Here is a 27,909-nt window from a genome sequence, read left to right as displayed (position 1 = left end):
AAGTGATTTGTGTTGATATATATATGATATTGATGTTGATGAATTGGTAATGTAGTTGGAAAATTGTTATTGAGGTTTGATATATGTGATATATTGATGTTGATGTTGTGGATGAGAAAAGATAAAGGAAAAATGTGGTAAGCTTGGTGTAATATGACATAGAGGGTTGAATTGATGAAAAGTGGAGTTTGGATTGGGTTGGGTTGGTCTTGGTTGTGTTTTACAAAAAAATTGTGGAAATTGTGATTTTGGGTAAAAGTTAGTTTTTGGTGATCTTTGTCTGATCATAACTTTTGCCTTGGTTTTCAAAATTGGTTGAAATTTGTTTAGAATTAAAGATCTTTGAAACACCTTTAAATCGATATAAAGTTTGTGAAATTTGGAATTTTGTAGAGGAAGTTATGATCATTCAAAGTTGGTGTTGAAAATCTGAAATTTTGCAAAGTTACAGAATTTTATGTTTTCTGGTATGTGCGAGCCTTGTACGCGCGCACACTCTGCGAAAATTATGACCTATGCACATGCACAGATCTGTGCGTTCGCACACACAGAGACAGGCAGTCTGCTTGTAGCGCTGGCATAGCTTGTGCGCGCGCACACCAATGGGAAATTGCAACCTGTGTGTACGCACAGATCTGTGCGCACGCACACATTGAGGAGGCCAGTCTGTTGGAGGCACTGGCATAGGTTGTGCAAGTGAACAGATTTTGAAAGTTTTGGTATCTGTGCGTACGCACACTTTTAAAAATTTTCCTGGGCGTGCGCACGCACACCCCTGTGCGGATGCACACGCCCTGTTTCTCAAATTTTGCTTTGTTTTCAACTATTCTACCTCCCCAACAAGGTTGTAAGATTCTATAATACCTTTTTAAGACTTTTGGGCATATTTTTGGATACTTAAAAGTGGAAAAGGGTTTAATGGTTTTAGAAAATATTATTTGGAAAATTTAGAAAAACGGAGGCCTAAGGTTTTGGTGTACTGAAGGTGGGTCAATATTAGGTGGTGAATGGTTGATGAATGAGATAAGGATTAAGGAACTGTTGAGTTCGGAACTGAAATGTGAATGAACAGTGGTTGAAAAGAGTCGAGAGCTCTGAATGAAGTGATGGATCCATTTTGTACAAAAAAATGTTTTTTTTTTGAAAAACCACTGCACTACTTTTCATTGAGATTATGAGACGCTATGCGCCCGGCAGGGGCCGAGGTTGGATCCCGCCTGTCAAGGTGGCGGCGGCGGTGTAAGGGCGGTGGTTCATCCCGCTTACGCTTAGATGTGAGGTCGGTGGCAATAGATTCTGCTCGCATCCCTTCGAATCATCAAAGCGTACAGGCGCAAAACCCTGGATAGTGATCCAAGCGCTATATCTCGGAGGTTCCCACACCATGATTCCGAAGGGCAACATCTCCATGGAGATGTGTCGGGTTGGCAATTGAACCGACAATGTGATATCACAGCCAGTAGGACAGGCATTCATCATGTGCATCTTCTATCTGTTTGTATGCTTTGTCGACTTGAGATTGTCTGCCTATTTGTATAATATGTCTAATCGCTACTTGACTTATTTGCTTATTATGCTCCTACTTGTGTTTTACTTGCATTGTAAATAATTGTGTTTTCTACTGGGATTAAGGGGGTTCAGAAGGCGATGGCGATGGGATCGCATGGAGGATCGGTTGGTGAAGGCTGTGGGGCAGTGGTGTTTGATTAAATTAGAAATCCCTTAAGATAGATTACCCTTTTTGGTGTTATGGTTTAAGTTTTGTTAAGACTCTACATATTATGCTTATTCGTTTTAGAATGCTTTAAGCTTGAATTCTTGTGATGGATTTAGAGTCTAGGATTGCCTTTGGCGTCCGGGGTCTTATATCCTAGATCACTGGGCATTGTTACCATACTGAGAACCTCCGGTTCTCATACCATATCTTGTTGTGCTTTTCAGATGCAGGTCGCAACCCACCTCGGTGAGTTGTTTGGTTGGTGACATGAGCGGAGGATCTGTATACTTCTTTTGAGTCCTTTGATTTATTTTGTATATGTCTCTCACTTTTGTATTTTATTGGGCCTAGAGGCTTGTATTTGATAGAACAAAACTTGTATAAGCTATTTTTTTACTGACTATATATGGCTAGCCGGCTTAAACTCCGCAAGTCGTGGCTAGTTTCTTATGATATTATATACTTATTTTTTGTTATCTTATATTGGTTCCTTGTTCCTTAAGTTAGTAGCTTCGATAGTATGCTTTGCAGTTTTCAAATCCTATTTTTGAGCTATATCCTTCATCGGGCTTCTAGATATTATTAATTTCTTCTATATAATATATGTATAAGCTTAGAATTGTCGTAACCTTTGATTAACCTTTGCTTTACGATGTGAGGTAAGGCTTAGGCTAATTAGGGTGTTACAAAGTTTGTGCTTGAATTAAGATGTAATTAGTGACAATTGGTTTGATGGAGGTTTGACGATGATTTCAATATTGAGAGAGAGGATAATAATTGAGTATGATTGAGGTATGGTGATGAATGAGATAAGATTGAGAATGATGTGACTATTGATGAATTATGAGTGAATTATTCATATGGCTTATAAATTTGAATTATCTGATACATGAGTTTTCCTCGGTAGACGCAGTGACTTGCCACCACTTGCAATAGGTTGAGACTCGATACTCTGTTGACCTTCTGTCGCAAGATGTGACCGAGCACTTTAACTCCTCGGGTTCCCCCATGGCATGCATATATATATTATTGAGCTTGGAATTTGACTCCATGAAATATTATTGAGCTTGAAATTTGACTCCATGGAATATTATATTTGATTTTGGAGTTTGACTCCATGGATATTATTTTTGAGCTTGGGGATGCGCGCACAGAGGAACTGTTCAATAGTTAACTACCAAGACATATCGGGTTGGCTATATAATCGACATATGAGACTCATCAGCCATAGGACAGGCAGGCATTATATGCATTTTTATGTTTTGATTGAGTGTGCATTTGTTTTGGTTTGTCTAATTGCTTAACCATGTTTATCTGCTACTTGTTTTACTTGTTATACCTGAATACTATCTGTGATTTCTTCGTTTGTCTTGTATGTGTATGTTTATCTGAGAGACCCTTTTTGGTGGAGGCGTGATGAGGGTAGTTTCTGGTATGTGGTAATTAAGGTTGAGGCAGGTGGACTAGGTGTTGCCTGAGTATTCTAATGTATGCATTGTTTGGATAGGAGTGAGCGAGGTAAGTTGGATAAGAAGTATTAAGATGACTTACCAATTGATTGAAATTGGCAAAACATTCAACTTCATCACCTTCCAATCGATTGGATTATATTACCAATCGATTGAATTTGGCTAAAACTTCAATGTCATCACTTTCCAATCGATCGTATTTGGCAAATCCATGTTGTTTTCGTGAATTCAATTGATTGTTTTGAGGCATTCATTCGATTGGAAAGTATAAACAATCGATTGGTATAAGCTTTTTACCATTCTACCTTACAACTTTCAATCGATTGTTTTGTGATATAGTGTAAACCAATCGATTGAGTTATCATTCAATCGATTATTTTGAAAAACCAATCGATTGAATTTCAAGGAAACACGATTTAGAAGCCATGGACGAACGTAACGAGATCAAAGTTAATTTTTTAATCAATTGGAATTATTAGGATGAATGGAGGATATAATTGGTTGTTATTTTTGTATTTGATTGTTAATAAATATAATAGATAATTGATAAAATAATAATTTATAAAATAAAAAACTATTTTTATAATTAAATAAAATATATGGAGTTGATTTGTAATTAAAATTAGTTCAAGGACTACGTAGCAATTGATAAAAAAACTCTAAAAACATGTTTTCTACTTGGACCACTAAGTGGTCCAAAAGTTCCTGGACCACCGAATCCTGTGCCAAGTTACAGTTTCAAAGTACATAAGTTGTAACTTCTGAGATATGTAACTGGCACTTTTTTTAGCATATTATTCAACACGTCTTCATGATTTCTTCAATCATTACATGTCGAATTCCGACCAAGTTACTCCCCATTAGTGCATGGCCAATTTTATACACATATCAAAAAAAATATTTATTTTCAATCTAACAAATGTCCCCTAAGTATTTATTTTTCGACTAGAAGAAAGAAAATATAAATACTTAATAATATTCAATATTTTCAACGATCTCATCTTCAGCAATTTCTTTCTTCTTCTTCTTTTTTTCTTCTTTTATTTCTTCAATTTGTCTTACTCATTCAGCAAGTTTAGACAAATTAAAAAAATCTTGACCAAATAATTTCTCTCGAATAGAAAACTCGAAATCATGTGCCACCAAATTTATAATTTCATTTTCAGGTAAAGAAATAGGACACTTATTTCTCATTAGTTTGAATCGAATTATGTAATCGTCAACAGACTCATTTCGAGATCGTTTGACTTGACACAAATCATATATACTAATTTTCATATCTTCTCTAAAAAATTGTTCATGAAATGTTGTTTCCAATTCGACCCAAGAACAAATCGAATTTGGTGAGAGAGTAGAAAACCATGTAAATGCATGTTTGGTCAACGAAGAAGGAAAAAAATTTTAATTTAAGATATTTATTAGTAGCAATTTGACCAATTTCAAAAGTATATCTTGCTACATGTTCCACTGTGGATTCATCACCTTCTCCAGAAAATATAGAAAGTGCCTTGGGAGCTTTCCATGCTTGAGGCAATTGTGTTTCTTGAACAAAATTAGGAAATGGTGAAACAAAACGAAGTTGTTTAGTAGATTCAATATGAAAACCACTCCTCTTCAATGTTTGAGTAACAATTTCTTCCGCATCATGTTGCCCCAGGCATTATTTTTAATATCTTGATGCGTATGTTGTCTCCATATATTATTTTCATTATTTTGAAGTAAAATGGCTGTTTGTCGAACTATTGGATTTTTGACGTTCTGTTAAATATTTTTAGCCATACTTATTTTCACCACCTCATCCAATTTTTGTAATAACATATTTTCCAAATCATGGTAACTCTTTTTTATTTCTTCTCGGATCATTGTGGTAAGAGAATTAGCCATATTTGAGGATTTGAAAATATCATAACCATTAATCATGATTTTTTTTTTAAATATCCAACTTCACAGAATTTCAAAGTTGAATAGAGAAAATTTTTTTTTTTCTAAATTTTGATCAACTTTACAAAGTTTTAAAGTTAAACAAAATTTTTCTTTTTCTATTGATACTTTTCTATAGAACTTGTCCCACTGGACGTGCCATTTTGTTTTGTCGATTTTTTGCAAATTAATGGTGATTCGATATCTAATGGTTTAGAAGCGAAACCTACTACTCTTTTGTGGTTCTTAAGCCAAAGATACTATCAATAGAAAATTTAAGATAAAAGGAAGGAAAAGATATAAGGGAAACTGAATAAGATGAAAGGAAAAAAGAAATTGAAGATAAAAGTTAAATGCATAAATGAGAATTGGAAAGAAAAAGTACAATAAAGTAAAGAGAAACCGAAAGGAAAGGTGGAAAGAATATTTGGTTTTCGTCTGTGAATCCGTTTGAGTCAGGGTAGCATTAGGATGTTTAGAGTATTTGCCAAATGATTCCGACCATTTATTCTAATTCTAAAACTCTTATTTATAAAGAGAATTCTAATAATTAAGAAAATTACAATAGAACCTTAATAGAAGTTTATTCTTTTTCTAATAACTAAATATAACTGCAAATACTTCTGACCAGTTGTAACCTCTGCATGAGCATGAGAGTAGGCAAGTTGCAAGTTACAGATATGTAACTGGCACTTTTTTTTAGCATATTATTCAACACGTCTTCATGATTTCTTCAATCATTACATGTCGAATTCCAACTAAGTTGCTCCCTGTTAGTGCATGGCCAATTTTATACACATATGGAAGAAAATATTTATTTTCAATCTAACAGAAACTATTTATTTATTTTCTTTTAAACTATAAGCAATATTAAATTTTCCGTATAAACGATTCCGTTTTTGTGACATTTGATTTCAACAATTATTTTATTTTCCGTGAGAAATTGACATTTTTATTGAAATTTTTTATTTGAGTAAATAAAATAAATGTAATAATTACGAAAATAAATAATTATAAAATTAATTACCGATTTAAATTCTCCTACTTATTTTGTTTACAATGTAAACGGGATAAGACACGTCAGCATGACATGTGTCTATCTCGTTTACAGTGCAAACGAGATAAGGCACGTCTGCACCTATAAGTGGAAGTCATTCACAGCATCGTTCCGGATCCCAGTTTGACTTTGTCAACCTCTCTTTTAACCCTTATACTGTGATGGCGCGCAAGGCAGGGAACGACGGGGACATCAACAGGCTGAATGAGACGTCACATTACGTCGGAGCGGCCGACTTTAAGATTAGTTTTGTTTTGTTCGTTTAATCTAAGTATGTGGCCATGGTTAGGGTAGTCGCAAAGAACCAGAACGCAGTTTGCAGCTTTAGTAGTAGGTTTCCAGTAGGAACTTAGAGCTCTATTTTCTCGTGGCAGTTTGTTACGAAATAATTATTAGTTTTGAACTGTGTTTTTTCTTGTATTAGGTTGTTACCGTTTATAACGTTCCATTTACGGTTTGGTTAATATACAATATGTAATCTAGAAACGTGTGTAAGTTAGAAACATAGAAATATGTTCTTAAGTAAAAGTAGATGTAAGTTATAAAGGAATATTTATTTAACTGTAATTTTTTTGTATATAATAGTAAATTGACATATTTACAAAACTAGAGAAAATTGTCAAAAATAAATAAGAAATCATTTTATGGTTATTTCTTTATAAGGCTGATTAGGAGGAAGAGAGTCAGGCCTCGTCGGGAGAGGGCAGACGTCGAGTCTAACGAGGAGGCGGAGTACGACCGTCAGGAGGATTACGGAGACATCCCACAGGACAGAGAAGTTTTACCTTCGGGTGCGCCTCCTCCACCTCCCCCACCACACGGATTCACCCCATTATCTGGTTCTGGTGGGCCGTATCACCGGGCAGTCTGGGACACATCGCCACCAGGTTGGCATGAGGGAGGTCCATCCGGGACTCGCCAAGAGGATGAGGAGATGGTCAGCAAGATCTTCATTGATGACGCATTCCATATTCACACTGCCGACCCAGCCACCATGCATCGGATCACCGCGTCATTCCGGGCCGGCAAGGAGCAGGGCATCGGGCAGTACCAGCATCTGTCTGCTGTCGCACAGGCCTCCTCCTGGATGCCTCAGATATCATCGACGTCTACCTCGTTGTACGGAGCGGGTCTTCGTCTCGGTAGCCAGTATGCGACCACGCCCTCCTACGACTACGGTATGTTCCTTACTTTGTCACAGCCCCAGGTGACCCCTCCGTCAGCTCCACCTTCTCAGCCTGAGTTACATTTACATCAGTACGCCATAGGTCTACCTTCTGGAGGGCTCCAGCCATACCATGCCCAGCCTCACCAGGATCCCGCTGTCCCGCCGAGGTCGGTCGGAGATCCTCGTCCTTCTCGACCTCAGCGCCAGGCTCAGCCTCCATTCTGTGGCACTGGGCATAGACGCCACTAACCACCGATGATGTATATTATTTTGTATTTTGGTTGGATTGTAGTTATGTATATTGTTTTGTATTTTGGTTGGAATAAACAAGCACAACTATGTATACACGGTTACTAGTCATTGTACACTTGTTTTCGTGAGAAAAACGAGATAAAAAAATGATAGAAAATGTTTGTGAAGAATGCCAAGGGTTGCACATTCTTTTAAGGCCACATCGAATTTGTCTTCTTCTATCTTGTTTACAGTTTACAATGTAAACGAGATAGACATTCCATGTATCTCATTTACCGTGTAAACGAGATGTGTTAAATGAGATATACACGTGTCTAACGTGTATTATCTTGTTTATACGGTAAACGAGATATATGAAATGTCATATTGTTTACAGTGTAAATGAGATATGGTAAAAAAATTTAAATTGGTAATTAATTTTATTATTATTTATTTTGGTAATTATTATATTTTTATTTATTTAAATAAAAAATCTTTTTTATTGTTAATCAATATTAAATTTGAGATATTTTTCCAAAAAAAGGTTTAGTTATTTATAAGAAAAATAATTTAACTAAATAAAGCAATAAAAACTTATTAACATTTTGTGATTTGACCAGAAAAAATAAAAATAAAAATTCATTTGATTAAATAAAGAAAGAAAATCATATGATTAAATTATAGAATTAAAATGATGGCTCTAAATTGATATTGATAATATTTCTGTTTCTATTGGAATGAAGTCGAGTTCCCTGGTATTGATTAACCGATCCGGATATGGATCCGGAGACAAACCCTAACCCCAATCTCACGTGACACACGTGACTACAAAAACAGTAGTAAGATAGCGCCGCAAAGGTGCAATCACACTCTCGTCACTGAAATACAAATTCTTTTTCCTACCCCGTCCGATTGAACGCCACGTCATCGATCCTCGTGAATTTGCACTTCAACGGCTCAGATTAGTGTTGCAGAGCTACTGGGGAAACGAAGGTAGACGCTGTAGCTCTTGTTTCCATCCTCCATTTTCTCGTGTGTTTGATTTTCGATCGATTTTCATTTTTCCCTCCTAATTCCCTCTTTATTTAAAAACAAGAAAAAAGTTTTTTCATTTTATTTTTTTTCTTGAGAAAATTGTTGTTAAGTTTTTTCGCTGTTTGAAGATGAAGGCCACTGAGGAATTCAAGGAGCAAGTGGAGGAAAACGAGGTCACCTCTTTCAGTAAGGAGGAAGAGTATGAAGAAGAATACGACTCTGAAGAAGAAGTAGAAGACGCAGACGACGATGAGGATGACGACGATGACGAAGACGAAGACGAGGAGGTGACGGCCAGCGCGGTGGTGATCCTGACGACGATGACGACAACGACGACGACGATGACGACGAAGAGCAAGAGGAAGAAGAGGTAATTCACTAAGATTTACTTGATTAAACAGTTACAGTTTGGTAGTCTTGGTTAATCTGTGTTCTGTATTGTTTATTATCTTTCACTTCACAAATTTCACTAGATTCGTTTAATTTTTGCTTATTTGTGGACTAATTATTGTGTCGGTAGGTGTTTTAAGTAGGATTTCAGTTTCAGAATTAGGTGAAAATTCAGTAATCATCACTGTTAATTCCCAGCTGAAGCGAAAAGAGAGATTAGTGCTGAGTTATTTAGATCTTAGTTCATCTGAATCTTCTCAATTAGTCTTTATTAACTTGATTTCTCACTTTTAAATTTACTTGAGGATCGTTGTTGAAAGAAAATTGGAAAATATAATTCACTGATTTACATCTATCTGATCCTGCTTTTGGTATGTGTTTCTCTGTACTTGAATTACTCTGACCCTTAGTTTTTTATAGGAGGATTTGGGAACAGAGTACCTTGTTCGTCCTGTAGGAACCGCTGAGGAGGAAGAAGCGTCTAGTGATTTTGAACCAAAGGAGAATGGTGAGGAGGAAGATGAAGGTGAGGAGGAAGTTGATGATGATGATGATGGTGACAAGAAAGGTGAGGCTCCATCAAAACGAAAGAGGTCAGATAAAGATGATTCAGATGATGATGATGATGATGATGACGACGACGATGATGATGGAGGTAAAGATGATGAGAGACCTTCCAAGCGATAGGGTTTGGCCATTTGGGTCCAACATATTCTCTAAAAACAAGTCAACCATAGTTCAAACTTTCAGCCTCTATCCTTTAAACACATATATCACAGAGGATAAGTAGGTTTTTAATGTTTTACGCCTTTGTTTATTGCTGGTTTTGTAATTCTATGGTGCAGCTTTATTACTTGTTAGGTTTTCCTATTTTCGTCAATAGTGGGTTCTTCCGGAGTCTTTTGAGCAGCTTATGTAAACGTGGTAGAACAAGTTTTTGCAGACTTTGATTTGATCGTTTAAAGTGCTTTGTAGGTTGTTAGATCTTGTGCATTATAATAATGACTGATTCCTTGATATTATTGGTGGATCGGTGGTTATCTGAGTATGACTTTTGTGTTTGTTGGGCCTATGAATGCTGGATCAACAAGTCTTTTATTAAACTGGGAAAGTGAATTCCGTTTTTCTCTGGGTCTTATATGGGATCTACTGTCAAGGAAAATTATGTCTGCGGGAAATATGTTGGAGATGTTTGAATTTCACAACTGGTTTGTGTTGGTACCGGATTTGGCTTGAGATGCGGAAGGCATAACCCCGTTGAACTTTGATAACTGTAATGGAACTTGAATCAATTGTCTTGTTTGAAAACTTTAAAGTGTACGGATATAGTGGTATTTCGGTAATTTTCAACTGTTTATCTTAATTATAAAAAAATATAATATATAATTAAGGTTAATAGTTAAAATTTATGGAAATACCAGTATATCTTGAAAGTTTTTTGTCTTGTTTAGGAATGGATCTGCATAATATAAATATTTTTTTTTTAAATGTATTTGGTCTTATTTAAGTGTTTTATTTGCTGTCCTAGTAATTACCAATTTAACTCGTTGCTACATCCAAAGTGCTAAATAAAGCAAAATGCGTGATATCAATTGTTAATTTGGTTGATATGTGATTTAAGGAAAAAGTGTCCCTTTTGTTTCTATATTTGATAGGTCCTTCTTTTTGGATTCCTTTTTCGTCACTTTTTTAGTTATACACAAATTGAAAAGAATGAATTTGGTAAATTTTATTTCAGGACAGCTACGGAATTCTAATTATTTTTTCCGTGAGAAGGACAGCTGGAGATGATGAACAAGATAATGCTAGGCAGAGATATCCATCATTTTTGGTAAAGAAAAAGAAGCAAATTACAAAACTGACACTAGGCGGAGTACTGGATCCCCCCATAGTCATCATCAATAATGCATCTTAGTTCTATGGGAGGGTGTCTAAGAAATGAAACCCGAGTTCTATTTGTACTCTTCTTAGCTATCCCATCTGCAGCTTTGTTCCCTTTTCTATAAACATGCTTGAAATCTTTTGGAGCTTCCCTAAAGCATCTGAACGTGGGGATGGCATGCCTCTCTAGTTTAACATCTCAAAAATCGATCTGAGTCTGTTTCCACAATAATTTTATTTATCCCCAGTTTCCATCCTGTATTGAGCCCATACAAGACTCCCCATGCTTCTGCTTGAAAAGTTGGATAATCGTAAACCTAGCATGCATTTTCCTTTGTATTGGGGTTTTAAGATTTCCTTGTTGAGCCACTTCCACAACCACCAGCATGTGACAACAAACTGAGTTATCCCACTTGTGTTGGATATTGGTACCCAGCTCTGCTGTCAAGTTCCAGCGCAGCTAAGCATATCGTTGGATCTTACTTGGGTTGAGGAGCAGAGATATCCATTATGAAGCTTGGGAAAATGTTTGGGCCTCAGTGCCTGAAAAGTTTGTGTGAGCTTAGCAGCAGAAGGAAAAAAAGAATCAGAATAATCACTTGTGGCTTGTGAGCACAGGAAGTTAAGTAATAGTAAAATAAATGGTGTGGCCCATGAATTATTTATCATAATGCGTGATTTTTACCTGCTGAATATATGTTGCCGCATCCCCGAATCACAAAAGTACAGAAGAAGCAATGCAATGCTGTGATTGGAATTGGTTGGGATTGCAAAAGTGGGTGGGTTAGGTGTGTGACTCGTGAGGAATCAGACCGGAGGCAGGACGGTGAAGAAAAAGAAAGAAGGGGGAAAAAAAATATTAATTGAATAAATGTCTATTTCAGTAATTCTGCATCAGTGTCGGTGACCGTGTTTGGACGTGCCCTTTCTTCCATTTTGGTTGACATCACCCACTCTATGCTCGCCATTTGGAAGGTTCATACTTCATACTTGTAGAGTTGTAGTGGCACCGTAGGATAGATCTTGTAAAATGAAATTACTAAACTAGTCTTCCCCATACAGTCCATATTCGTGACGGTCCAAAATAATACTATTACTACCGCATAACATAAGTCAATTAATTTGAATTAAATTGAGTTGTCGGTCGTAATTTCAGGGTGAAGAACATAACAAAAGTCAGTGAGTCAGTCAAATATTCTTTATTTTAGGAAAATGCAAAGTTAGTAATTTTAGTAAAAGATAAAATTAATAAATTACGATTTAAATGTAATACAAATATATAAAAAAATCATTTTATATTTTTTATTAAAGTTTTGTTAATCAGATATTTAATATTAATGAGTGGCTTAAGACTTCTTTTATGTTATTTTGTTTTATTTTATTTTATGATATTGTTCGGTGCTGCCATTAAATCTCTTCATCCCATGAGCCATCACCGCGTTATTATCTTATCCGTCCCTGAACAAAAGGCCTTCACAGTACACCTTAAACTGCAGCTGTAGATGTAGTTTAAGAGTTTTAATTCTTTTTCTTTTTTCTTTTTTTTCTTTTTTTAAATATTACACCACTTAATGTATTAACTAATTTATTTATAGTTAATTAGATATTTATATATTTATATGTGTTGTTTTATATATTTTTAATGGATATTTTATATTTTACAAATAAAATAATGAATCAGTGGGTGATTATTTACAAATATAAATAAATAATTGCTCATTTTTTATGCTTAAAATGAAAATAAAATGTAGGGAGCCAGAGAAATTAAATCATTCGGATGAAATGCCATTTTCATATTTTAAAAGAGGCAAATATTATTTATTAAATTAAATATTAAATAAACTCCATCCAGAGAGTACCCGTTAATTGTTTATTGAGCTTCTCCGAGATTCAGAAAGAGAAACTAATAAGAGTGAGTTCCTATCAAACCCACTCACACTGACGCGCACACACTCACACACACTCATTTCATTCTTCTTTCTGTTTAGTAATCACCAACCCAACCTAACCACCAGTTTCCTCGTTCGGAAAACTCGCATTTCAAATTTGAACAGAGCTAAGGCTCGCATACTTCGTTCTCCGCACAGATCTGGTGGTGGATCAGCGTCACATCGCTCTCTCCACTCGAATGCTGCTTCAATTGCTCTGAACTCTGCTCTGATCTTCGTTCCTCTTGAAAATGGTGATATTCAGTGTTGTAACTCCCGGTCAGGTACGTCTTCCATTCGAGCTTCTTCTGCTGCTTTCAGATCTTGCACCGATTCGGAAATGTTCTCACCTCTATTTACTTGCTAACTCTGTAATGCTCAACACAACTGTTCAATTTAACGCGTTTGCGTTAATTGTTCGTTCTGTATATGATACTTGCAGGTCTCGTTCTTGCTTGGAATAATTCCGGTCCTTATCGCATGGATTTATTCGGAGTTTTTGGAGTATCGCAAAACTTCTGCTCCGTCCAAAGCGTAAGTTGTTGGATCGATCGATCTTCTTTTTGCAGCTTGAAATTTTAGTACTACCGGAATGTTTGCATTCTACTAGAATTTAGTTTTTGGAACTTTTGAGAACAGTCATAGTTGCTGCTAATGCTATATATCCTTTGAGAATTTATGCTAACAATGAGATTGATAAGCAGGTATTTTTTTGGCTTCGTTAATTGATATGGTGGATATTTTATAGTTTAATTGGTTATATAATCATTAAGCGTTAGAGTTTTAATTCTGCTGAGAGAGAAAAATCACGCCGGAAGGTAGTCCATGGAGTGTTTTGTTTTGTTCTGTTTTTTATGTGTGCTTGTGTGCGTTTTTTTTTTTTCCTGGCAATGTGCGACTGTTAAGGGGTACGGAAATAGAGATTTTTTGCAGCTTTCCTTATGGAAGTTATTGGTTCTTCTTCTAGTAGGCACTCGGACGTCAAATTAGTTGAAATGACCGGTGATGCTGTTAAAGAAGAAGACAGAGCAGCTTTATTAGAGGGAGGAGCGCTACAGCCAGCATCCCCAAGGGCTCGAAATTTAACTACCTCATCATCAATATTTCGGTTGGTGACTTATGTTGCTCTTGTTTGCTTGTTTGATTTATATTTGTCTTTGCTTACACCGAGTTTTATTCACTTGGTTTCTTCAGATTCCTTTTGATGGACCAGCATTTCCTGATTGAAAACCGTTTGACACTTAGAGCAATGTAAGTGAATTATATGAAAAATAAAATTAAAAATTTAATGATGATCAAACTGCTGACTTCCATTTCCTCCACACTGACTGCTACAGGTCTGAATTTGGTCTCCTTATGGCTTACTTCTATTTGTGCGACCGTACAGATTTCTTTGGCTCATCTAGAAAGGTAATACTTCATAACAATATTACATTACTTCCTTTTCGTATTTGAGAAACTGTTGCTAATGCTGGGCACTCTATGACTTGAGGATTAGAAACAAATCAAATATTGCTGCATGGTTGCATACTTTCATGGGCTTTTAGCTTGATTAGAACTGTTATTTTCATAGTTCACAGTGTTTCTCCATAAACCATAATTGAATTATTTGCAGCACTTGTGTTTCTGTTGCTCTGCAGTTTTGGTAGGAATATCGTTTGGTTTTCTGTAATAGGGTTTTAACAGTTGAAGGGAGAGGAGTTAATAGTTATTATCATTTTATACTGACACTTCCTAAATATTGGAAATCCATTTATTTGTGAGAAAACATAGGGCCATGATAATTCATTTGCGAATTCATATGGCAAAATTGATAGACACAGAAAAATGTAAACTGCTGCTTCTTTTTTGCTAGATCAATAAAACAATGCTTGGTGAGAAGTTGAACGGTGTAAAATAAGTATGCAATAGCCTAACTCCAATATTCCTTATTTTTCATGAAGTTCCCTATGTTTTGAAAAATTACTTTACATCCCCTTTTTTTATTTTATTTTTTTTTCATGATTTTAAGTAGTATTCCATTTGAAATTAACAATTAGGTAAACTCAAGCATGGTTAAAGCATTTCTCTCAGAATTAACTGACAAACAATTGAAGTTGAATGGGTAATAGCAGGAGAGGGAAAAAAGAAAAAGAAGAATAAAAAGAAAGGATGTTGTTTGTTGCATAGGCTGGCGAAACTTAGTAATCCAAATTGGTTATTATTTCTCCATGAGTAGTGCACATATTTCAAATACTGGTTTTATTGCTACATGCATTGCTCATAAAATATTTTGTTTGCAATCATCTGTTTTTGCAGAGTTACAATAGGGATCTCTTCTTATTCCTCTATTTTCTCCTCATCATAGTTTCGGCAATTACATCATTTAAGATACATCATGACAAGTCAGCAGTGACTGGGAAATCCATCCTTTATTTGAATAGGCACCAAACTGAAGAATGGAAAGGCTGGATGCAGGTTGGTCGCTCTTTCAATTGATATTACCAAGTAGATTTCATCATTTGGGCTTCAGGGCATATGTAGTTAGGAGGTAAAAGTGGGGAATAAAATTTTACTTTCACCCCTTAACCAAACACATCCAATTTGAAAAAATACTGTGCAACTCCTGAACTACGCAAGTTCAAATTCTGAATTTACATTAGTTTAAAGAGCCACAAATATGTTTTGGTCTAGAGTTTTTGGTAAGATTTTCTGGTTCAACTCTTATGGTCTTACATTTAATATTCCAAATTCTTAACATTTTAACATTCCTTATTTCTAACATTTGGCATATCACAGGTATTGTTTTTGATGTACCATTATTTTGCTGCTTCTGAAATATATAATGCGATCCGTATCTTCATTGCTGCATATGTTTGGATGACTGGATTTGGGAACTTCTCCTATTATTATGTTCGAAAAGATTTTAGTCTAGCAAGGTTTGCACAGGTGTGCTTTTTCCTAAAAGTAGAAGCTTACACTTTTTTCCCTAAATTTTACATATACATATATGTAATATCTCTTCTTTACCTTGTTGAGCAGATGATGTGGCGGCTCAATTTCTTGGTTTTATTCTGTTGTGTCGTCCTTAACAACAGTTACATGTTATATTACATCTGCCCCATGCACACCCTTTTTACTCTTATGGTTTATGGGGCACTTGGTATTTTCAACAAGTACAATGAGATTGGGTCAATCATTGCTGTAAAAATCATTGCCTGCTTTCTTGTTGTTATCTTAGTATGGGAGATACCTGGAGTCTTTGACTGGGTTTGGAGTCCTTTCACTTTCTTGTTCGGTTAGTACCACTATTGCTGTTCTTCTTACTCAGTAAAGCACTGCAAATCATCCTACTCACTGGAATGTTTCTTTAAACCTACAGGTTACACTGACCCTGATCCTTCTAAATCACATCTTCCCCGCTTGCATGAATGGCATTTTCGTTCAGGGCTTGATCGCTACATATGGATAATTGGAATGATTTATGCATACTTTCACCCAACTGTAAGTTTATGGTTTTATATTTCTACAAGAATTTTTTTTGGGGGGGGTGGGGGGTAAACATTGAGGAAGCCTTGGTGAATGTTGTTCATCTAGAAGAAAAGACTGGCCAGCATTAACCATGCATCAAACAATGACTAGAAAAACTCGTTTCTTTTTTTTTTTCCTCTTCTATGAGTTGAGTACGTTAATGCCTATTACAAGGTATTATAGGTTAATGACTATTACAAGGTATTATAGGTTGAACGATGGATGGAGAAATTGGAAGAAGCAGAAATCAAGCGCAGAATATCAATTAAAGCTGCTGTTGGAATAACAGCTTCTCTGGTATTATAATTTATTTACAGGATTATTACACTGCATTTCACTTATATTTTGTGGCACCTGACCAATTGAGTTGATTTCTAGGTGGGCTATTTCTGGTTTGAATATATATACAAGCTGGATAAGATTACATACAACAAATACCATCCTTATACCTCATGGATTCCCATAACGTATGTGGAAGTTTATGTAATCTCTTTGGGGGTCTTGATGTGTTATGTTCAGTAACTTTCTTCTGTTGCTAATATCTGACACTGTTTAACAGGGTTTACATATGCTTGCGAAATGTTACTCAAAGTTTCCGTGGCTACACACTTACCCTGTTTGCGTAAGTTGCCATTCTAGACTTGCAATCCTTTATTTGGTTGCTTCCCCCTCACGCACAAATTTGGTATTATGTTAATGCACTAGGGCAGCTATCTTTATCCCTTTCTTTTAAGGTTAGTAATTTGCCAACTGATTTTCATTTGGTTTTACTTCTGGTAGATGGCTTGGAAAGATTACGCTGGAGACCTACATTGCCCAGTTCCATATTTGGCTTAGGTACACAAAAATATTTTCAAAAAGTTAAAGACGAATCTAGCAATAATGCATGACAACTATGTCTGGTTTGCTTATGTTGAAGGTTGTTCTAGTAAAATTGTTGCTGAATTGATCCTAAATTTTTTTGAAAAGTTAGCTGCCTAGGGTATATTTGATGCAAATCGAAACTTTTGGGATAAAATTGAAAAAAAATAAAACTTAGGAGTATTTTTGAAACTTTTAACAAACTTCAAGGACAAAAATATACTTACCCTTCTATCTTTCCTGTACAATTTGTTGATGCGTGCCAGATAATGTACTTAATGTGGATAGTTGACAGTTATTATTTCTTAAGTAGCTTTTATGACTATTGACTAATGAGTTCATCTCAATACAAGACTTCTGAAAATAGATGCACTTTAGTATGTAATTCTCACGGGGCTGGAAACAATTTGGTAGAAAAACTTTGTAGCTTAGTGAATGCTATAAGGGGGAAATGCACCCCCCTCCATCCATAACTGTACATGTTTAATTATTAATTTGTGAATATCATAATAAGAATTATTATGCCTATCTTCGGTATAGGTCCGCTGTTCCAGATGCCCAACCCAAGCTGTTGCTTTCGCTGATCCCAGACTACCCAATGCTGAATTTCATGCTTGCTTCGGCCATATATGTTGCGGTGAGTAAACAAGCCATGGTGTGCTTTAATTGATTCATACCAATTCTAACATTCTACCTTGCCTGCAGATTTCTTATAGGCTGTTTGAGTTGACAAATTCGCTGAAAATAGCATTTGTGCCCAGCAAAGACGACAAACGTCTTTTATACAATTTAATTACAGCAACAACAATTGCAGTTATTTTATATTCCTTGTCTTTTGCGTTCCTTACAATACCTCAAATGTTGGTAAGTGTTATTAATACTCTTAACTGAATCTGGTGCAAGTTAGTTAATTTTCCTTACATCTAATACTACTTATAAATTCGCAGGTTTGATAGTTAAAAGCATGTATAGCATATATTATTTGATGCAAGCTTCTATGGCATTCATGCAACAAGGATGTTTGGCTTGTCAAAAGGAAAAATGAAGCGTTCTGATAAGGCAGCTATAGGGGAACTGGAAGTTGTATAGTTGAGAGCTCAGCAGATGGCATGCCTATTTTTAGTAATCCAATCTCATTCTTTTCCAAGTGTTGTAAAATAATAATGCTTGTAATACTATCTAGTATTTAGCATGTAAAAGTAGTTTGTGCGTTTTTCAAAATCCGCACCTCATTCTTTCCGAGAAGGTTTTCTGAAAACAGGACGTACTGGCCGGATTAATAGGAATAGAAAAGCAGTCGCTCTACAATTGTAGTTTAGAGTACAAATCGATTATGAAAATTCGATTTTGAGCGAACTGGTAAAAAATCAATAAATCTGTCTAATCAGCTCTTTTTGTTTTCTGGTTAACTGGTTTAAAATAATTAAATATAAAAATAACTTTTTAAAAAGAATTTATTTTAAAATTTTTGAATTTCTAATTTTACTAATGGTCGATTATGAAAATCCGATTTTGAGCAAACTGGTAAAAAATCAATAAATCTGTCTAATCAGCTCTTTTTTTTTTCTGGTTAACCGGTTTAAAATAATTAAGTATAAAAATGATTTTTTAAAAAGAATGAATTTTTAAATTTTTTAATTTCTAATTTTACTAATGATCAATTTGGTTTTTAGAATTTTGAAAATACTATATTTATGAAAGAATTATAATTAGTTTTTTAAAAAAATATTATTTTAACAATGACTACATGTTATCTACATTGTCTAGAAAAAGAAAATTTTTTTACAATAATGTAGTCATGTTGATGGATGTTTTCAAAAAAGTAATTTTGTAGTGGTTTTAAATAATTTTGTTCCCTAACTTTTGTCCTTACAAAATTTTTATTTTTGGTTTTATATGATAAAGTTTATAAGTGTTTATTTTAATTCCTACTATAAGTTAGTTCTACTAAATGCTAACATGAGAAGTTAAATAATAATGTATCATATTCCATCACATTAATATTTAACTTGTCATGTTTTAATACTTAATAAACTAATAGTAATAACTAATAAAAATCACTTTTAAATTTCACTAAAACAAAAAAAATTCAAGAGATCAAAACCAAAAATATTTTATAAAAATTAAAATCTCAGTTAAAGTTTTATAGTTCAAAAGGTAACTAAGAATTTTATTTGAAAACTATATTAAAAACTGCTTTGTTTATTTCTTATTATTTGATAAAATTTAGAAAAGTATGTGAGACGATGATTCGTAAGTTTGATGTTGCAATTACTGCAAGTCCGCAATTGAAACACAATATGAGAACATATTATTGGTCGCAAAACATTCTTTTCTTTGGTCACACCAACCTGAAATTACCGTCATCAAGTCAACAGCAGTGCATTAAAATTGTGCTCTTCTGAATAAGTGAATATTAAGTACTATAAATAAATACTAAACATTTTTCTCTGTACAGGTTGAAATTTGAAACGATCTTTTTCCATGAAACAACACAGTTGAGGCTATTTTTTTTTTTTAGAAATAAAAAAATTGTGTGTAATCCAATATTATGGTTAATTGAAAATTTTTTATATGAATTTTAATTTTTTATTTTAAATAATAAATCGAACTCTCAAATTTCATAATACATAAATTGAATCTTTCGATTTGTAGTAAAATAATTTTTTTTTGGTTGTAAAACAAATAGAAAGGTTCAATTAGCATGTTTAAAAAAAATTAACATTAAAATTTTAAATCTAATCCTCAGATTTGTATTTTTTTAAAACTTTAAATAATAAAAAATAAATTTAACCCTTAAATTTGCATGTTTTAAAAAAAATTCTGACCCTTAAATTTCTGGTAACTATACAACAAAAAAAATAGAGTTTTCACATTGTTAAAAGATATCAACTAGAACCGCAACACTCAAAATAAAAAGCCCACAGTTGAATTTAGAAATCAGTGGGCATATATACTAGAGACTTAAGGTTGTACAATGGATACCAGAATGCGGTCTTACCTTGTCAATCAAGGAGTTTCATCACAGAAAGCTGCAGGTGAAACATCATATTTTCGTTAAGAAGCAACTTAAACTAAATGCCAAAATAAATCGCTACATATACAAACTAGTCTATAGAATAATCTCCCCGAGTCCAATTTAACAAAATTGTTTCCTCTCTAAGATTACATAATCCCCAACGGAAGTAGAGCTTACAAAGTCATCATGAAGCTATCCAGTAACTAGATGGTCCTGTAAAGCAATCTAGCAAGCAGCGAAATCAGCAACAGACGCCAAAAGTTGCCTTTTTAAAGGCATTTCCAGACGACTTTCGATCAAAATATATGTACAACGTCGTATGCAAATCTTTAGTTTGTCAAAGAAGCAGAATATAATGACAAGAATATGGGAATAAGATAAATGAACTCTTCATAAGCTGTTTTTGTCAATAATCTGGGACAGCTACTCTCTAGGAAAAATAGGGCAACAAATATTTCGAAAGTTTAGGTAACGTGGAACGATTTGGAATCCCCTCCAAAACCAATTCCACTCCATTTTAAGTTCTAATACCCTCTAAATCCAATTCCAATCCATCCAAATAATGCTAGTCATATAAGTTCTCCATTTTAAAGTTTTAACAGATTTATGGCGTTAAATAAATTAGTTTGCAGATGTACTGCCAAAGATTATAAAAGAGAAGGATACGTCCAGAACAGCACAAATGACTGCAGAAGTTAAAAGAAGAAAGTTAAAAATACTGAACAAATGCACGTAAAAGAGAAAAACAAATAAATTATGATGCAAACGTTCCTAAACCAAAAGAAAATTAATCCATGCTGTTCAGCCTATCACAAAAGGTCTATCAGACATTCAGACCTCTTGTTTGAAAAGTAACACAAATCTTCGTTATTGACATTTCAACACTATAAAAAGGGGATTATGTTATGCTTACATTGTGCATCTAATAAATCTCCCATTTCTATATTCTTATTTTTCACCTTAATAACCATATGAAAAGCAACTTTTTGACATTTAACAAATAGTTAACAAATGTTGATCAGAATTTTCAGTCCAAACATAGGTAATAGAGCAAAAGAGAACCTAGCATTAGACCACCTAGAAAGCCATCCATTAGCACTCGATTCCGGGAGTCAAAGTATGAGTGGATTGAAATTTTAGATTTTGCTAGGAGCACAAGTGAAGTAAAAGACATTAGCAGAAAGTATAAGACAAATCCTTTTAAGCCTGTAAACCCAAAAATTCCAGCAACTACTCCACCGATTATAGACAAAAATGTCCGCTGCAACAGGAGGTAAAGTATTTATTTCAAATCGGAACATTAGATAAGGCACAAATGTCCATGCAGAGCACAATGATCCAAACCAAATGGACTCAATAAAGTATTAAATAGATGCTGTGGAAACAAACCTGACATAGATAATCTTCATGTTGCTCTGCAATCTGCATATTTTCAGCAGTTAGTAAATCATCCGCTCCATCGGTTGGTTTCGTCTCTGACTTAACATGTTCAGCCATATTCTGCCTCTTTGACAATATGTTTCTACGAATGAAATATAATTGACAATTATAGGTTTTAGGAAATAAATAAATATACATAATCTCGTTGTCAATATATACACAGACACATAGTTAATAGTTTCTGCTGCTTTTAGTAATAAGCAAACTCACAGTCATGAATTGTTCTAACCTAACTCGAGAAGTTAACCACTCATACGCATCATAGTTCATGACACGATATATTCAAACGTATACAACAGTAAACGTTCAGCTACCTGGTTTTCGAAGTCCAGTTACTAAGCTACTAAGTTTGAGATCTGTCATTTCACTCTAAATAAAACGCAGTTGCTGCTATTTCAAACAGATACCAAACTTTGAAGTCCGTGCAGCTCAATGTGAAACATTGAAAATCCAGATCTAAGTTTATGTGTGCACTATAGCAGTTTCGCAATTTCACATGAACATCGATGTTCAAACTACCGCAAGATCTAAAAGACTAATTCAAAACAGAGCTATGAAAAACTTTGTTTAATCTCTTAATTTGAATGAAATCAAATGAAAGGTAAATTGTAAGCTACGGAAATTCAGCTCAGCTTCTACGAAAATGTTAGAATCGATTCGAATCGAATATTAGAAACAGAACGATCTCGCATCTCAGATACACAAATTTGGAAAGTAGATCCGAAAATACGAATTAACGAAGAAGAGAAAAAAAAATAGCAACGTAAATTTCCGATCCAAACAGGAAAATCAAACTATAAACAAAGCAAAACAGATTCACATTCACATAAAAAAAATAACGAGAGAAAATAAAGACGACTTTGCGGGATGAAAAGATGGAAAGAATGAGATTCGGAGAAGATTTTTAACTGAGATGAATTCTCGTGCTCCTTCGTTATGCTTGATGTGCTGGTAGCGCCAAACACCACTCAACACTGAACCTTCTCTCTCGGTCCTTTGAAATTGTTCTCGACTCATTTCAAATTCAATTTACGACTTTATATATCACGTTTTTTCGCTCTTTCTTTCGTCGGAAATTCTTTTTTTTTTTTGGTATTAAGACGGGGCCAGAGCCCAAAAAAAAATTACACTGAGATTAAACGAGGCAGAAAACAAGCAAAACATCATGCTTATTGGACCCGGGCCCACTAATTAACATAAAATGAAATAAATGGAGAAAATTGGATTTGTGGGCTGTGGGACCATGCTCCAAAAATTCGCACACACAGAGAAGAAGCACAATTCAATTCTCAAGTAAGAAAAATTTGTATGACAAAAATAAAATAAAATAAAAAGCTCAAGTAATCTTGTGATTATGAAAAAATAAATAAACAAGCAAATGAATAATATTTTGACCTTCTAAAAATAATATTAATATGATAAAATGAATATTTTTTATGAGTAACGTAAAATAATTTTTTTACATGTAATAAATAATTAAATATCTATTCTATATCTAATCATGTCCGAAGAACAAAACGTGGTCAACCATTCTACGTAAAAACAATATTCCAAAAATAAAATCAAATAAACTCCGAATAATTTTTAAAAAAAATTATATTAAATACATATTAAAATTAACTAAAAATACATATTAAAATTTAAAATAAATATTAAAAATAAATTAACTAGCATATATATGTCTATTTTATAAGAATAAGACTAATAAACCCCTACAAAATAACTAAAAATCTCGATTCTCTAGAAATGTTGCTAACATCTTAGTTGATGAAGAATGAACGAACCTCTTTACCTTGTTTATTTTGTAGTTTTAAGTATTCCGATAATTCAACAAGCAGAATTCTTAGTTCGTTGCTTATTTATTCTTAGAAAGGCGCAACATACAGTTTCAACTTTCAAGATAAACTATAATTATATTATAGTGTTTAAGTAAGATTTAGCTATGCGTCCATGGGCTCCCCTAGGGAAGAAACCACCAGGGACACGTTCATCACCTCCACCATACACTATCCTCAATATTTCTTGAGGTGTTCTTCCATATGCAAGTGAATCTTTGTCACCAGCTAGCACACTTCCCAAAGCTCTGCCCTCAGGACCTTCCAACATTCGCATCCCAAGCCCAACATCTTTCATACCATTGTTTCCGAGCTTGTCCCTAAGAATTGAAATGCGATTTGTGAATGTTGCTACACTCACTCCATATGGATGCACTTGCTCATTTCTACAATCATATAACATTGCTCTAATAACTGCATCTTGCCCTGACTCTACTCCCAGTAGCCCTGCAACAAGCTATACATACAAAATATAGTTGAAAAATATTATTAATGAGAAATACGAGAAGGTCAGCAAATTTTATAATTTATAATTATTAATTAGTTATATTAGTATTTTTAATAATATAATTAATTAGTATTTTTAATGGTACAAAATTAAATTTAATAATATAAAATTCCTCATTTTTTTTTTCACTATTTCTTTTAGTGGTTATGTGGTTTTAGTGATTATATGGTTAAATACTTACCAGATTTTAATTACTATGCTGCTCCTTAGACCTTCTAATTATTTATAACAGTTATATATTCAACCTGTCTTTTGAAATTGGTAATAAAATGTAAAAAATATCCTCTAAAATTCAACCATCAACCATTAAATCAATCACTATGAACTAATTGACATATATTTGTATATTGTATATAACTACATGTATTATTTCACGTATTTTTAACGTATTTTTAATATATATTTTATATTCGGACGATAACGACTACTCCTGACCATTCAACTTATATGTTACTTCTGTAACATATATATACACGGATAACTGATTTGGTAAACTGATTTGGTAATTAGTTTTATAGTTGATTTTTAATGTATACGTAACTATTCAATTGCAAAATAATCCAATACAATAAAGATGATGTAAAATTGTTTTGATAAAATTTACCTTCTTAGAAGTGGGGTTTTGCAATTCAGGATTGGTTCCAACATATCCAGTGAGGCCAACATAAGGAATTACATAAGAGGCAAGTAAGTAGTTGATGACATTAGCATAGGGGTCAAAAGGAGGATGTAGAGATTCTCCAAAGGCATTGTCCATGATTTCAGCAAATGCCTCCTTGCTTATATTCAATAATGGCCTAGGAAACCCCTTTATTGTTCTTTTTATGGCCCTGCAATAATCATAATGCAATAATGCATGCAACTCTTAAGTTTCTATTTTTATTTTATTTTTTAAATGTTTGAAATGCTAAGAATTATAATTCATTATTTCTAAAAAATAAAAAATAATTTTTTTGAGAATTTTGATCCTCATTTTGTTCTCAAAAGACAAATTAATCTCTCATTCTTTCAAACTTAATACGTCAAATATTAAAAATATTTTTATCAAAATATTATTCTAAATTAAAAATAAATTTTTTTTCTATTAATATATTATAATTTTTTAAAATTAAATTTCAAATAAAAATAATTTGATTTCTTAGAGAAAATAGAATTCCGAGCCCTTAGTGTAACTAAAATAGTAGAGACTAGAGAGAACCTCAAATGTCCAACTTCTTGATAAGCAAACTGCAAGATGACATCTCTAGTGAATGCATCAAGATTGGCCTTTTTGCCTCCAATGGGAGGAGGTCCTCCTTGGGCCAATTCAGGATCAACAACATCTAATCCACAACCACTAGCACCGTACAAGAAGAATTCAGCCTCCAAATATTCTAAGTTTAGAGGAAATTCCAGAAGATCAACATCAGATTTTGGGGATAAACTTACAGTAGGATTGAAAGAGTAAGATCTTGGAACAAGGATGGAAAGAACTAAGAAAGTTACTATAACATGAATGGAGACCATGGTAGTGAAAGTGGGAAGTAGCTAGTGCCATATTTGTTGTGACCCTTTTTCTTTCTTATATTGTAATACACTGAATCCTTTTTCATACAAAGTGCACAAGGCAATGCCAAGTAGCAAGAAACGTAACTTGTTTGACACTAGAGTTGACAGGTGTATTCATATAATAATCATATATGCTGAGTAAGCTCATGGATTGTATTTATTTGTAGGGATGGTTCAGTGTACTCTGATCTCATAAATTTGCATGGTTGGAGTCAAATATTATTCATATAATTCATTTTAGGAGATTCGGATGAATAAGAGAAATTTTAGATGAAAATTAAATTTTAAGTTAGAAGTTAATTTTCTGAAAAATTAGAAAGTGAATACATACATAAATCTTTAATATAATTATATTTTTAACTTTAAAATTGAAATAACAAAAAAATTTAATTAAAATAAAAATTTAAAAATTTAATTAAAAATTTAGTAAAATTATAAAGAAAAAAAAAGTAGCTAAACCTTTTCTTTGTAATTTCTCTCGATATAGCCTGCTCTCTTGACCGTTTGGTAGGAAGGGAAACTGGGAAAGAATGTTAAGACTATTTGATCTCAATGTAAAATATTAGTTAAACCCAATAATAATAAGGATTTTTTTACATGTGCACCAATAAAGACATAACAACATCATAAAAAAATGTTTTTTAAAGAATTATTAAAAAATATATTTTATATATCTTTAATAAATTGAATATATAAGATTTAGTAAAACAAATATTCAAAGATCATCATAATTTATTATTTTTGTCTATTATTTAGTTTTTAATTTAATTTTTTAATTAAAATTTTAAAATTAATAATCTAATAACATGTTTTATGTTATATTTTTAAATACTAATAATTAACTAATAATAAAAATAATAAATTTTAATAGCTTTCTAGTATTTTTTATTTAAAAAATTTTATTTCATACTATTAAAAACGTTATTTTAAGGCACAAGTTAACTAATCAATTCCCCTAACATTCTAATAATAATATACTACTTTCCTCGTCTTTGATCGAATATTTCATAAGGAAACATTATATATATTTATCCATTTCTTGATCAAGTATATTCCAGACTCAGCTCCACCAATTATATAATCCAATTCATCTCAATCTTCTTCTATATAAGCAGCACCATACCACTTACTATATAAACTATCCCAATTTCAAAGGCAGAAGCAATGTCCATGGCATTAACAGAGGAGCTGAAGGGCAAGGCAGTGGTGTACCACGGTGACAAACTTTGTAGGGAGAAATTCTCTTTGTTGCTTGCAGAAATAGGCCTGCCAAAAGGATTATTAACAATTCAGGACATTGAGGAATGTGGCTATGTGAAAGAGATTGGATTTGTTTGGCTCAAGCTTCAGAAGAAGATAGAGCACAGGTTTGATAACATACTTGTGTGCTATGATTCAATTGTCACAGCATATATTGAACCTAAGAAGATCAAGAATCTCACTGGGGTCAAGGCTAGGGACTTCTTGCTTTGGTTCACATTGAATGAGATTTATGTTAAGGGTTCACCACAAGGGTCTCTTGTTACCTTCAAGTCCATTGTAGGGTTATCTATGTCTTTTCCATTTTCTATGTTCATGGGCATGGCTGGGAAGGATCAACCCAAGGAAGAGGCATCAGAAGAAAACTGGTGGAACAAGATAATCAAATTGTAATTAAATTGTTATTAATCAGTGCCCAAAAGAATTGTTAATAACAATGAAAATGTCATTGTAATATTGTATATGATCTATTACTGTTTCAATTAAATTCATCACATTATTATTATGGTGATGGTGATGTCACACACTTGCTTATACGTATAATTTTAATGATTAATTTGGTTGTATTTTTATGGAAAGAATTAGTGGCTACGCGGTGAATGACTAGGAACAAAGAAAGAATATGCTGTCATATTTGTTTCATGAAGAATATGCTTAGAGTATAAAGTGCTTGTTATTTTAATGTCTCTTTTATTTCCAAATTGTTCACGTAATTTCGCCTTTTTGGACAAAGTGTATGCGTGGCCTTGTTTTTGCATGGCTTTTAGGCGTTTGACGAAAGGAAGTAGGAACACTCCGGACAAAATAAAGGGAACAAAAGTATGAATTTGATTTGATTAATTTCTATACCATTTTTTTTCTTTGGAATATATTTTTATCGAGTTAATGTTTAATTTGGCTCAAAATTTGAAAACAGACTCAAAATAACTCATAAAATTATAATTGCCTTAAATTGGATTAAAAAATTTACGATAACTCGTGTTAGTCTTTTCATTGATTCTAAGTTGATGTCATATTAATTTTGCATGTTAATTTGTCACTATTTGAATTTCTCATTTAGATTTCATTTAGATTTCATGTGATTGAGTCATTGAGACCTACTAAAGTGCCTAAAAACTTACTTGGCTCCCAA

The 27,909-nt window shown here is 33.5% G+C and overlaps 5 protein-coding genes across 11 annotated transcripts; 3 read left to right on the top strand and 2 right to left on the bottom strand.

The window, feature by feature from the left end:
* The first annotated feature begins 8,405 nt into the window (after window positions 1–8,405).
* Window positions 8,406–10,112, top strand: LOC107462702 (uncharacterized). Its single transcript, XM_052257087.1, is given in 4 exon segments — window positions 8,406–8,555; window positions 8,726–8,879; window positions 8,882–8,967; window positions 9,408–10,112. Coding segments are annotated over 3 exon segments (507 nt in total). The 5' UTR covers window positions 8,406–8,555; the 3' UTR covers window positions 9,675–10,112.
* A 2,617-nt stretch (window positions 10,113–12,729) lies between these two features.
* LOC107462672 (protein REDUCED WALL ACETYLATION 2) lies at window positions 12,730–18,388 on the top strand. 4 transcript variants are annotated; one of them, XM_016081327.3, is made up of 16 exons: window positions 12,733–13,080; window positions 13,239–13,330; window positions 13,767–13,904; window positions 13,991–14,047; window positions 14,134–14,206; window positions 15,095–15,253; window positions 15,575–15,724; window positions 15,818–16,073; window positions 16,158–16,279; window positions 16,517–16,603; window positions 16,685–16,773; window positions 16,866–16,928; window positions 17,087–17,143; window positions 17,708–17,804; window positions 17,873–18,031; window positions 18,115–18,388. In XM_016081327.3, exons 1-16 carry the CDS (start codon window positions 13,048–13,050, stop codon window positions 18,118–18,120), a joined length of 1,638 nt encoding a protein of 545 aa, XP_015936813.1. In that variant the 5' UTR covers window positions 12,733–13,047; the 3' UTR covers window positions 18,121–18,388. The 4 variants fall into 4 exon arrangements, with proteins under 4 accessions (XP_015936800.1, XP_015936787.1, XP_015936813.1 ...); XM_016081319.3 differs by having other exon boundaries at window positions 13,764–13,904; XM_016081314.3 differs by having other exon boundaries at window positions 12,730–13,080; window positions 15,575–16,073.
* Window positions 18,389–20,074: 1,686 nt separating this feature from the next.
* Window positions 20,075–22,632, bottom strand: LOC127743737 (uncharacterized). 4 transcript variants are annotated; one of them, XM_052255931.1, is made up of 5 exons: window positions 22,536–22,632; window positions 21,576–21,708; window positions 21,249–21,447; window positions 20,853–20,872; window positions 20,075–20,513 (listed from the first exon to the last, which is right to left on the bottom strand). In XM_052255931.1, exons 2-5 carry the CDS (start codon window positions 21,681–21,683, stop codon window positions 20,412–20,414), a joined length of 429 nt encoding a protein of 142 aa, XP_052111891.1. In that variant the 5' UTR covers window positions 21,684–21,708; window positions 22,536–22,632; the 3' UTR covers window positions 20,075–20,411. The 4 variants fall into 4 exon arrangements, 2 of the variants coding, with proteins under 2 accessions (XP_052111891.1, XP_052111921.1); XM_052255961.1 differs by lacking the exon at window positions 22,536–22,632 and adding an exon at window positions 21,941–22,402; XR_008005146.1 differs by lacking the exons at window positions 21,249–21,447; window positions 22,536–22,632 and adding an exon at window positions 21,941–22,402.
* Window positions 22,633–23,449: 817 nt separating this feature from the next.
* Window positions 23,450–25,514, bottom strand: LOC107462663 (desiccation-related protein PCC13-62). Its single transcript, XM_016081289.3, has 3 exons — window positions 25,168–25,514; window positions 24,574–24,799; window positions 23,450–23,918 (listed from the first exon to the last, which is right to left on the bottom strand). The coding sequence occupies exons 1-3, from the start codon at window positions 25,473–25,475 to the stop codon at window positions 23,538–23,540; spliced, it is 915 nt and encodes a 304-aa protein (XP_015936775.1). The 5' UTR covers window positions 25,476–25,514; the 3' UTR covers window positions 23,450–23,537.
* A 1,167-nt stretch (window positions 25,515–26,681) lies between these two features.
* Window positions 26,682–27,229, top strand: LOC107463847 (uncharacterized). Its single transcript, XM_016082732.3, has one exon. The coding sequence runs from the start codon at window positions 26,682–26,684 to the stop codon at window positions 27,168–27,170; it is 489 nt and encodes a 162-aa protein (XP_015938218.1). The 3' UTR covers window positions 27,171–27,229.
* Window positions 27,230–27,909: the final 680 nt, after the last annotated feature.

The sequence above is a fragment of the Arachis duranensis genome, chromosome 1 (genome assembly GCF_000817695.3).
Source record: "Arachis duranensis cultivar V14167 chromosome 1, aradu.V14167.gnm2.J7QH, whole genome shotgun sequence".
In the NCBI taxonomy this organism is placed as follows: domain Eukaryota; kingdom Viridiplantae; phylum Streptophyta; class Magnoliopsida; order Fabales; family Fabaceae; genus Arachis; species Arachis duranensis.
This window is presented reverse-complemented; position numbering and strand designations above follow the sequence as displayed.